Raw genomic sequence first — 12331 nt, 5'->3', positions numbered from 1 at the left:
AGTTCCATTGACTATATAAGTCTCAGATGTATAGTTTATACGTATTTACATTTTAAAACAAGTCATTTCACCTCAGCAGTGTCTTTTGGATCAAGCATGTTTCTAGCTAATTTGCATGTCAGTTATTAGGGGAAGCAATTGGTTTCTTACTGACCGGAAAGATGGCAATGAAGGGTTGGAGATAATAACCATCTGAATGCAAGGCCTGCAAACCAAGAATCCTTTGACCTACTGTAGCACCAGACATCATGCATGCTAAAACATACATTTCTTTCAAAACTACACACTTGAGACCTTTCTAGTGAAGAGATGTACCTGGCATGGAAAATGTTTGAATGATTTTGTTAGCTGCAGTCTCTTTCATTTTTAGCATGTCTGTTTTATTTTAATGCCAATTTGCAGATTCCTGGTAGTAGTCAAGGAAGTGAAGGTACCAGAAAGCAGTAACATTTTAACGTATAGCGTTGTATAGTACAAATAATTAATAATTACTTATAATGGTAAAAAGAGGTAAGCAAATGGGTTTAGAAAGCCTTGTTAATCACTCCTTTGATGTAGAATGAAATAGCAACTCCAAGATCATAAAGCTCTTAGAACTAGTCGATCTACACAGTGAAGGATGCTGAACAATCACTTAACTCAGCTACCCCTTTGCTGTATTTATACATTTATTAATTAATTTAAAATGTGGGCTTGTTTGGGCTGTGCTTACAGGATTCCTAGAACATGGCATCATGGTTCAGGAGCGTTCCAGGCTGAACAGGCGATATCTGCACACCTCAGAGTTCTTCTTTGATGCACTGTCCCTCCTGCCCACAGACCTCCTGTATCTGTGGCTAGGGATCCACTGCCCTATGGTCCGAATCAACCGCTTCCTACGCATACCCCGGCTCTTTGAGGCCTTTGACCGCATGGAGACCCGTACATCCTACCCCAACTCCTTTCGGCTCTGCAAGCTGATGCTCTACACCTTTGTGTTAATTCACTGGAATTCCTGTGGATACTTTGCCCTGTCCCGGACCATTGGTTTTGGGGTAGACCCATGGGTGTACCCCAATATCACAGACCCCGATTTTGCTTCAGAACTGCGCCAGTACATCTACAGCTTCTGGATCTCCACGCTAGTCTTCACTACAGTAGGTGATACACCTGTCCCTGAGAGAGAGGAGGAGTATCTCTTCATGATAGCGGACTTGCTAATTGCAGTGCTGGTCTTTGCCTCCATTGTGGGGAATGTGGGGAATGTAATCACCAACCTTAACAATGCAGACAATGCCTTCTTCCCCAATCATGAACTGGTCAAGAGTTACATGAAGACCCATCGGGTGAACAAGGATCTCCAGACACGAGTGAATGGCTGGTACCAGCACCTGCACATCAACAAGAAGATGACCAGGGAGAATGAGATCCTTCAGTTATTGCCAGACAGGCTCCGTGCAGAGGTGGCAGTCAGCGTGCACATGGGCACACTCAGCAAGGTAACTATCTTCCAGAACTGCGAGATGAGCCTCCTGGAGGAGCTGGTGTTGAAGCTGAAGCCCCAAGTTTACAGCCCCAGGGAGTACGTCTGCAAGAAAGGGGACATTGGCCATGAGATGTATATCATCAAGGAGGGAAAACTGGCAGTGGTCGCAGATGATGGGGTCACTGAGTTTGCGGTGCTTGGGGAGGGAAACTTCTTCGGAGAGATCAGCATTCTTAACATCAAAGGTAAAATATTGTTACTGATATTATTGACCTTTTGATTGAATTAGTTTACTCTCATTATCCAATGTTATGCTTTGAGGGCTAATTAGCAGACACAGTCAATTCACTGTATCTAAAGAATAACACCACACTTTACATTCAGTATATTCCAAACCTCTTCTTCAGAAAGAAGAAACCTTATATACGAAGGTCCACAAACATATTACTAAAAAAAAAATAAAAAAAAGGTTCCCCATGTTTGGACTTGCCACACCTTTATAGGATTGAATAACATCATATGAGTAACTGCAACATTATATTGTATGGTTTATAATAAATATAGTGGCACAGTGAGTGATTTCACTAGCTTTGCATGATTTGGCCTAAAAAGCATGGTCAAAAGCATATAAAGCTAGTGAAATGGGCTCAAATCACATGTTTAACTATCAAGACACTTACTGACAAAATAAGGACTTTCAAAAGGATGTTTCAGAAAGAAATTAACATATTTAATTTATTAAGTATGATTCGCACACGACTAAAAATTAGGTGTCAAAAGCAGAGGACGTCTAATAACTTCCTAGACATCAACTAGTTTTCATCAAGGAAAGTCAATAAATTCAAAATTAAATGGGATGTTGTGACCAGAGAGGGAACTTTTGTGCATGGTTTGTAAACAATAAACAGTATGTTAAAAAAAAAATGTGTGCAAGTTGGAGAGCCTTTTCATTTTGTTGTACCTTCTTCCAAAGGCTACCAGCATCTTGACCATGTAGAATAACCGTTTTGTCCCTTGAGTGATAAGTATTTCCATACCTATCTTCAACAACAACAACAACAACAACAACAACATTTCATTTATTAGCACCCTTCATAACAAGTATCCCAGGGCACTTCATAGAGGAAAAAAAGAGAATTATACAAAAGCCAAATCAAATAAGTACGTCTTAAGACGAGTTTTAAAAATCACTAAAGTGTCTGAATTTCTTACAATATTTGGGAGAGAATTCCAAAGTTTGGGAGCATAGACACTGAAAGCCCTATCCCCTTGAGTGCTCAGCCTAGATTTCGGAACTGGAGTAATGCAGTTTCTTAAAATTTCTGTGTGATTAAGCACAGTGCCAACAGGCAACATAACATGTTCCCCTCACAGCTTTGTGAGCGCAACTCAGTTCTGAGCTGGCATAATCCTGAATTCTGGGGATATATGGGGGTGTCACTGTCCTTACATCCATCCACCTGTATGTCACACTTATATTTTTGCATATCTAGATCATTTTACAAACATCTGGTATTTCTAACCCCCCACTCCTCTGTAACTGTTCCTACCTCCAGGAAACAAGTCTGGCAACAGACGGACAGCAAATATCAGGAGCATCGGACACTCAGACCTTTTCTGCCTTTCCAAAGAGGACCTGAAGGGGGTCTTGACAGAGTTCCCAGATGCCAAGCGGATCCTGGAAGAGAAGGGGCGACAAATCCTGATGAAGATGGGCATTCTGGATGAGAGCATGGTGGGTGTTGAGGAAAAAAAGGAACTGACAGTGAGCCGTTTAAACGAGATTGAGGGCAAGCTGGACTCTCTGCAGACCAAACTGGCTCGCCTGTTGGCTGAGCTAGAGTCCAACACATACAAACTGAGGATCAGACTTGAGCAACTGGAGAATGAGACCAGTGAGTGGGAACTGCCAAAGGTGGAGCATGAGAAGGATGGAGAGGATGATGGAGAGGGTGAGGTAAAGGGGGACAGAGTGGAGGGAGAAAGTGGGAAGAAAGTGGGGAAGAAAGAGGATGAGCCAGGACCTAGCAAGGGGGAGTAGGAGATCTCTTTCATTAAACTTTGTGTTTATGCTGGTTTTGTGTAGAGGTTTTAGATAATTAAATATTTCAATAAATATGAGCCAAAATTTTGGTCATTTTCAAACTCTTCTCCTCTGAAACTTGCTGTACATGTTTATGAATGGTCAATTTTTAACCCTTGGTGGTCCATTTTTTCAGCGTGTCTCAGGTGCGTCAGATCCAATTTATTTTCACACGCACAGTTTATTTTAGACGCGCTGTTTAAAAGTATTTTTTCATAGTAAAACCGGTTTAAAAGGCACTGCATATCAACAGGACACTCAGTACAGCCCTGCCCCACCCCTTGTTCGCTGTATTTTTCACATACCTCTTCATAGTAGTGCATACCGATAAATCATCTCCTGATCACTCGTTTTATCACCAAACTCCTCAATAATGCGATCCAAGTCATTATTCTATTACTATAACATCTCAAAAAGCTCTGCAAATGTCTGTGATATTATTTGAGTGCTGGATACAGAAGCAGCTATCTTGTTTGTTTATGGCCGTGTTATCTCTGTGGTGCCGGGGCTATGTGTATTGCTCAGATCCGCCCCTTTTTTTTTTATTCGGCCTCTCTCGGCCACTATCGGTCTCACTCGGCCATTGAATGGTTTTCTCTGCTTTTTCCAGAGAAAAAACGAGACCTGTGTTTTACGTCTTTTTGATGATGTTGGACAGGGTCCGACATTGGACCGGAAACAGAAAATTGTAATGTCGGACCTGGTCCGACATAAGACTGCAAAGGGTTAAAGATTTCCAGGGATCTGGGATTACTCATAGTCCCTGAAAGGTTGGGTCTGCCCCCTTTGTTTCTGAATTGGCTTGGTAGTGTTCATTTCTAAGAGGATGTGAAAGAGGTTTCTTCTCTTAACCCTTGGGTCGTGCCCTGTGTATTACAAATCTCATGTTATTGTTTTGTTTATATTATTTTATTTTATTTTATTTTTTGGTGTACTACATGACTTGTTCATTCCGTGTTTATTTTGTATTCACACTCTAAAAACCTTGTAACAATAAAGCATTTCCCCTTATTTAATAAAGCAGTTAGCTTACAGGTTAATTTGTGCTTATTTCCTATTTGTCCTATTTATTTGAGGGTATATTGCACAATTCATATGGTGGTGTCAGAATTGCATGTACTTATATATATATATATATATATATACAGTGCCTTGCATAAGTATTCACTCCCCTTGGACTTTTCCACATTTTGTAGTGTTACAACCTGGAATTAAAATGGATTTAAATTAGGATTTTTTGTCACTGATCTACACAAAATAGTCCATAATGTCGAAGTGGGGAAAAAAATCTACATCTTTTTCAAAATGATTTATAAATAAAAAACTAAAAAGTCTTGATTGCATAAGTATTCACCCCCGTTGCTGTGACACCTCTAAATAAGCTCTGGTGCAACCAATTGCCTTCAGAAGTCACATAATTAGTTGAATGGAGTCCACCTGTGTGCAATTAAAGTGTCACATGATCTCAGATTAAATACACCTGTTTCTGGAAGGCCCCAGAGTTTGTCAGAGAGCATATCTAAACAAACAGCATCATGAAGACCAAGGAGCTTTCAAAACAAGTCCGGGATAAAGTTCTGGAGAAGCACCAATTCGGGTTGGGTTATAAAAAAATATCCCAAACTTTGAACATCCCCCGGAGCACCATTAAATCCATTATTAAAAAATGGAAAGAATATGGCACAACCGTGACTAGAGAAGGCCGTCCACCAAAACTCAGTGACCAGGTAAGGAGGGCATTAGTCAGAGAAACAACCAAGAGGCCAATGGTAACTCTGAAGTAGCTGGAGAAATCCACAGCTGAGATGGGAGAAACCGTCCATGGGACAACTATAACCCGGACGCTCCACAAAGCTGGGCTTTATGGAAGAGTGGTGAGAAGAAAGCCATTGCTGAAAAAACCCATATCAAATCCCGTTTGGATTTTGCCAAAAGGCATGTTGGAGACACAGCAAACACGTGGAAAAAGGTTCTATGGTCTGATGAGACCAATTGCTGTTCACCAACGGTCCCCATCCAACTTGACAGAGCTTGAGCAATTTTGCCAAGAAGAATGGGCAAAAATTGCAGGATCCAGATGTGCAAGCTGGTAGAGATTTACCCAAAAATACTCACAGCTGTAATTGCTGCCAAAGGTACTTCTACCAAGTATTGACTCAGGGGCGTGAATACTTATGCAACCAACAAATGTATTTTTTTTGTTTAATTAACTTTTGTGTCACAATAAAAAATATTTTGCGATTGAGTAGTTACAGACTACATCGAATCCCAGCTGCCAGGCAATCTGGGTGTTCCAGTGCCTTCACAGGTATAATAGCATTAACACTTCGATACGTTTATGGTTATAACATGTTTTTGCCCTTAGGCTATGCATGCATAAAGCTAAAAATGCCCACCGCTAAATCCTACCGCATCCAATATATCACTCTCCACAGCTAAAACATTAATCCTATACCTTAATGTAGGGGTTTTCAACCTTTTTTTAAACTGTACCTCTTCTGTCCGGAGGTTTCAGCTAAAGTACCCTTTACAATTTTTTCTCACTGAATGGTACCACAGCTGCAATAAAAGGCAGAATAATCTGGTTAACACACTTCTTTTTCCCCATTTATTTAAAATATAATTTTACAAGTCTGGGACTAATAAATTGCTGAGACAGAAACCCAAACAGTAGGCTCCATTCTTAAAACGTAATTACATTTCGTTGGTTGCAACGAATTAAAAGGCAGTATTTAGGAATCTTTGTAAACACTCATATTCACGTTCTAGTGGGCAAAGTCATTATAAATAATACAAAATAGTCTGCACTGTAAATGTTTATTACGTTACTATTTACTTCCCACCTCAGCATAATTATGTGTGCCGTTTAAAATGTTTACAGTATCAAAAACATTAACCTCAAGATAAAACTATAATTAATTACTAACAATAGTACACTTTTATTTATTAAAGCCAGCATAAAAATGATCCAAAGGGACTCTATAACAGTCTGTCGCTTCGGTTTTCTATTGCTAGTAAGAAATGTATTAAACACCGAACACATATTCAACCAGCCCCTATTGCTGTTAATAAAATACAGGCGTGGTAATAAACAAAAAACGTCAAATTATGAGTATTGTGATGACTATGTAAGTTTACCAGAGCATTTATACTTCTAAACAATGCAGAAACACTGTGCTTCACTGACACGACAAGTTGAAAACAGCAAAGATCATGAGCAGCACAGAGCGCTCTCCAGGCACCATTTTTTAAAAATTAGTAGTTAACTTTGAGCTGTTAAACAAAGATTAAATAAGTATACATTGTGGTTTAGAGAATATATAATACCATTAAAAAAAATCAAGATCATTATTTTCTCTTACTTTCATTTTTATTTGTGACCCTTATGACCCTTAGAAGTACCCCCAGGGGTAAGCGTACCCTGGGTTGAAAACCCCTGCCTTAACACTAGAAGCCCCACGTCGGTCATTTTGGCGGTTTTTGGTTTTAAAATGTTATTTTCTCCAGTCGTGTAACACATATGGGGCTGTGCGTTCATGTACCTTTCTGTCCGTATGTATTAAATATTCTCACAAAGCATTAAACACTGGAGTGTAGAAATAAAGGAGATATATTACATTATACCTACAAGCCCCGGGAGCAGTCACGTTGACGGCCACTCAAAAAACAATTGTATTTTGATTATACAGAATGGTATTCTACTTTATTGTTTTTATTTACCAGTCTGCAATGTGTTTAGCTGTAATCAGATTAGTCTCTACTCTCTTCCTGAGTGAATGACTGACAGTCTATTGTTTTCAATCAGCCTTTTGAAGGCTGGCGCCTGCTTGCCAGCTGTGCTGCTTTGGTCAGTCAATTAGCATTAGGACTAGTGAAAATAAATACCAGAGACTGTGGAGTTTTACAACGCAACAAAATATGGAGTTGATGTTTTGGATCAGATGACATGGAATGTATTCCGTGAAAGCTGGCTCCCAATGGTGGTCTGTTCAGGTGTTTTATAATGTATTGGATCTAGCAGTCATCAACTCCTGGGTACTTTACAAAGAATGCACAGAGAAGAATTTACCAAGGACAGAATATATTTACAATTAGCACAGGAACTTTGCAAGAAGCACAGCTGAAGCTGGCAACCCCGCTGAGAGCCGCAAGAGATGCCAATGCCAGGTTGGCATATATATATATAGGCTATATGTACTGCATATACACATACTTGCATGTATGTATATATGCATGCATATATATACAATATATATATGCTTCGGTTGTTCAGAGTTTTCGCTTTGCTTTTTACATAAGAAGTCTTAAATAATTAAATCTTAAACATTCATATGCCTTGACAGCTCATGTCCTTCAAGTGACTAACATTTTCAAATACACCCAGTAACTCTTTTTAATGGGCCATCATCCCATAATCCACCTCCCCTACATATCCAAAATATGTGAGGTGAACTTTGGACTGATGTTATTCGCTTTTGGTACCAGGGAGTTCCTGAATACAGTATACAAGTGAATACAATTATAGATATAAAAATACATATGGAGAGATGTGTTTAAATATATAACACATACTCGGTTTAATTATTTCAAACTGGGTTTAAAATATATTTCCCTTTTAACATTAAAAACATCCTCCTTGGTAAGTTGGCTTTATTTCATGTATAGATGTGATTTAACAATTAAGAAAGTCATATTGGATAAAGGCTGGTAGAAGGTTCATAGCAAACTTCTAAGTCTGTACTTATAGATCTAATTATTTTCACTTAAATCCAGGCTATCAAGAACTTAGTCAAAATATAACAAGCTCGTATTAGCCATTCAATGCTTAAAGTAAACTTGACCTCCCTCTGTTTTTACAAAAATCTTGTTCAGGCAAGTTTCAGATCACCTGCTTTTCTGACAAGGTCATTCATCATTAATAGAAGATTCTTTTGTAAGCATTTTCCCAGACGTATGGCATTCTTACTAAATCTAAATATGGTCCTATGCTATTGCTCCCCCTCACTTGTTTTACCAGGTCTTCATTAATGTCTATGATTTAATTAAGCCATAGACAGTTCATCATATACTCCCTTTCATGTACCAGAAGGTATTTCTTAAAAAGATCAATCATCATAGAAACCTTTCCCATCATCAGTGGGAAAACTTCAAATAAATTGTACTGTTTCTATGAAAGAGCCATTCATACACCTTTCACTCAAAAAAGGTGATCGCGCCTTATACAAGGGAAGATGGGTATTAGGTTCACTAGTGACAGTGGGTTGTTGAAACATGACAATTTTAATTTAATACAATTTTGATACAATTTAATCATTTAAAGGCCTGTAATGAAAATATTCACCCTTTTCTCCCCACAAAAAATGGGGTAATTTTGACTATATAAATTAGTTGTATGACTATATAATTAGCAATATGTGGCAATTGTTGGTCTTGTATTGAAGACTGTTTAACAAAATGATTAATTAAATGTGTAAAACTAAATACACAAGCCTTACTGGTCATATGAAAGACAAACTGGGCATATCAGAGTCTTCTGTTAACAGCAGTGTGCCCTTTAATGTTTTAAGTAATTTTTCCATTTTACTCTCCAACATTCTGCCCTTCCAGAAGTATGTTCCACTGTACCTAATGCTACATATTTCAAAAACACAAACACATTGAAAGAAAGTATGAACAAAAATATCTCCAAAGTGTTTTATGTAACTGTCACAAAGACGGCCAGAGTGGGTGGCGTCAGACCAGACAGGAATACACAGACAGAGACGGTGGTGATGATGAGCTGAGTGCAATGGCTGCACTCAGCGTTTATTAACAAATAAAAAGGTTTTAAACGGTACACAAAACAGGACACGGCACTGGTAGCCAAAAGAAACATATAAACAAAACGGACTAAACACTTAACAAACGGTGCACGGAGACAAACAAACACGGTGAGTACAAACAACTATTATATTTACTATCTTACTTCACTTTACTTTTACTCCTCTCTCTCTCACCCGTTCTCCTCTTCCGAACACCCAACCACGAGTGACTAAACGTGCATCTATTTATACTGTTTGTGCTGGGATTCAATTACTAATTAATTATTCACTTGAATCCCAGCACGTGAATTCATTACGTGAAACCCCGTGTTCACATATTATATTTTAAATGCACGTGCGTGATGTGCAATCCCGTGCCTAAATACAAATATACACTTTTTAAATACACGTGAAACACAGACCCGTTTATATCCCGTATACCAATGACTATACACCAACATTAACACACGCACGCATCCAACATACAACACAGATCACACAAATGCACACAGGGGCGGGGCACTTTGCCACATATACCCCCCCTTGTGCGCAGCACACATGGCCTCAACGGCCACCTCCCCCCTTAAAAACCCAGCAGTCCAGAACAAAGTCTTGGGCTGGGAAGGGAGGCTTCAGTGGGCCCTTGGCTGGCAATGCTGTCAGCACCCCTGCCGGTAGTGGCACGGCTGACAGCCTGTTGGTTTGCTCCTGCAGCGAAACTGCTGCTGGGGAAAGTGGTCTCCTGACCTCTCCCCCTGTCTTTGTAGCCGGTAGCTCCCTTTGGTGGGGCCCCGACCACAGTACTGCCGGCAGCGAAGAAGCTGCAGTGGGAGCAGGTCTCCGGACCTCCCCCACGATCTCCGGCAGCGAAACTGCTGCAGTGGGAGCAGGTCTCCGGACCTCCCCCACGATCTCCGGCAGCGAAACTGCTGCAGTGGGAGCAGGTCTCCTGACCTCCCCCACGATCTTCGTGGCCGGCAGCTCCCCTTTCTGGGGCTCCGGCCACCGTACTCCCTGCGGAGGTACGGGCAGCAGAGGCAGCTCCAGCTCCTCTGCTCCTGGCGGTGGTGGAGGCAGAGGCAGCTCCAGCTCCTCTGCTCCTGGCGGTGGTGGAGGCAGAGGCAGCTCCAGCTCCTCTGCTCCTGGCGGTGGTGGAACCAGCAGGTATTCACCCTCTGCTGGTGGAGGTGGGAGGGGCAAGCAGTCCTCCCACTGCGGTGGAGGTGGAACCAGCAGGTATTCACCCTCTGCTGGTGGAGGTGGCGGAGGTAGAGGCGATGGGGCTGATGCTGGCCACTCAGAGGGATGCTGTGGCGGTGCTGGCTCCCTCTGCTGTGGCGGCTGGGCATGTGCGCGCCGTGCTGCCTTCAACAGCATAGCTAGAGGCTGCTGGGGGACACCAGCATCCTGCCCTTCTCCCCCCCAAAAATTTTCAGGGGGTTGAGCCTGTAACTCCTCCCCTTCTGGCTCTTGGGACGGCACCAGCAGGTATTCACCCTCTGCTGGTGGAGGTGGGACCAGCAGGCATTCTCCCTCTGCTGGCAGCTTGGGTCCTACGGCTGTGGAAGCCCCGACTTCCCTCTTTTTGGGCTGTGGACGCACCGACTCCTCCCTTTTGGGCTGTGGACGCACCGACTCCTCCCTTTTGGGCTGTGGATGCACCGATTCCTCCCTTTTGGGCTGTGGACGTTCGGGCTCCCCCCACTCAGGCGTAGGACGTTCGGGCTCCTCCCACTCAGGCGTAGGACGTTCGGGCTCCTCCCACTCAGGCGTAGGACGTTCGGGCTCCTCCCACTCAGGCGTAGGACGTTCGGGCTCCTCCCACTCAGGCGTAGGACGCTCAGGCTCCTCCCATTTGGGCTGTGGACGCTCAGGCTCCTCCCGCTTGGGCTGTGGACGCTCAGGCTCCTCCCGCTTGGGCTGTGGACGCTCAGGCTCCTCCCGCTTGGGCTGTGGACGCTCAGGCTCCTCCCCATAACTGCGGAAGGGACAGTGGGCGAACAGGTGATCCTGGTCGCAGAGGAGGCACCCCGGCGATGGCTTGTTACATCGCCGTGGATGCCTGGCCCTTAGGCGGCACTCCTCCTCCCTGTCCTTCACCTCTTTATCTGTCTCTGCCTCCCGCTTGGGCTGTGGAGGCAAAACCAGCAGGCATTCACCCTCTGCTGGTGGAGATGGGGACAGCAGGTACTCCTCTGCTGGTCGTCCTGCTACCTGGGCTGCTGTTCTATTTATGGTTGCCTCCAGGTAGCTGAGGACAAACTCCACACCTTCCTCCAAGGTGTTTGGGGTGTGTTCCTCCTGATATGCCTCCCATCTCTCACAGTCCATCATCCACAGAGCCCGGACGACCATGGGCAGAGACTGGGCCTCCAGCCCAGCATTCTCCAGGAACCAGCCCCGCAGTTTTGTGGCGTCTTCTGCCATTATATATATATATATATATTTTTTTTTAAAACAAAACCCCTCCTGGTCTGACGCTTGGAGGCGCGGCTATCCCACGATGACACCACGTGTCACAAAGACGGCCAGAGTGGGTGGCGTCAGACCAGACAGGAATACACAGACAGAGACGGTGGTGATGATGAGCTGAGTGCAATGGCTGCACTCAGCGTTTATTAACAAATAAAAAGGTTTTAAACGGTACACAAAACAGGACACGGCACTGGTAGCCAAAAGAAACATATAAACAAAACGGACTAAACACTTAACAAACGGTGCACGGAGACAAACAAACACGGTGAGTACAAACAACTATTATATTTACTATCTTACTTCACTTTACTTTTACTCCTCTCTCTCTCACCCGTTCTCCTCTTCCGAACACCCAACCACGAGTGACTAAACGTGCATCTATTTATACTGTTTGTGCTGGGATTCAATTACTAATTAATTATTCACTTGAATCCCAGCACGTGAATTCATTACGTGAAACCCCGTGTTCACATATTATATTTTAAATGCACGTGCGTGATGTGCAAT

General features: G+C 42.7%; 1 protein-coding gene across 1 annotated transcript in view; it reads left to right on the top strand.

Moving 5' to 3' along the window:
- cnga4 (cyclic nucleotide gated channel subunit alpha 4) overlaps positions 1-4541 on the top strand; it is a 31215-nt gene extending 26674 nt beyond the window's left edge. The window contains exons 4-5 of the mRNA XM_059028755.1: positions 715-1710; positions 3022-4541. Coding sequence (XP_058884738.1) covers positions 715-1710; positions 3022-3506 — 1481 coding nt within the window. The 3' untranslated portion in view covers positions 3507-4541. The remainder of the gene's footprint in view (positions 1-714; positions 1711-3021) is intronic.
- Positions 4542-12331: the final 7790 nt, after the last annotated feature.

The sequence above is a fragment of the Acipenser ruthenus genome, chromosome 8 (genome assembly GCF_902713425.1).
Source record: "Acipenser ruthenus chromosome 8, fAciRut3.2 maternal haplotype, whole genome shotgun sequence".
Taxonomy (NCBI): Eukaryota; Metazoa; Chordata; class Actinopteri; order Acipenseriformes; family Acipenseridae; genus Acipenser; species Acipenser ruthenus.
The sequence above is the reverse complement of the archived record's forward strand: the minus strand, read 5'-3'. Positions and strand labels throughout refer to the sequence as shown.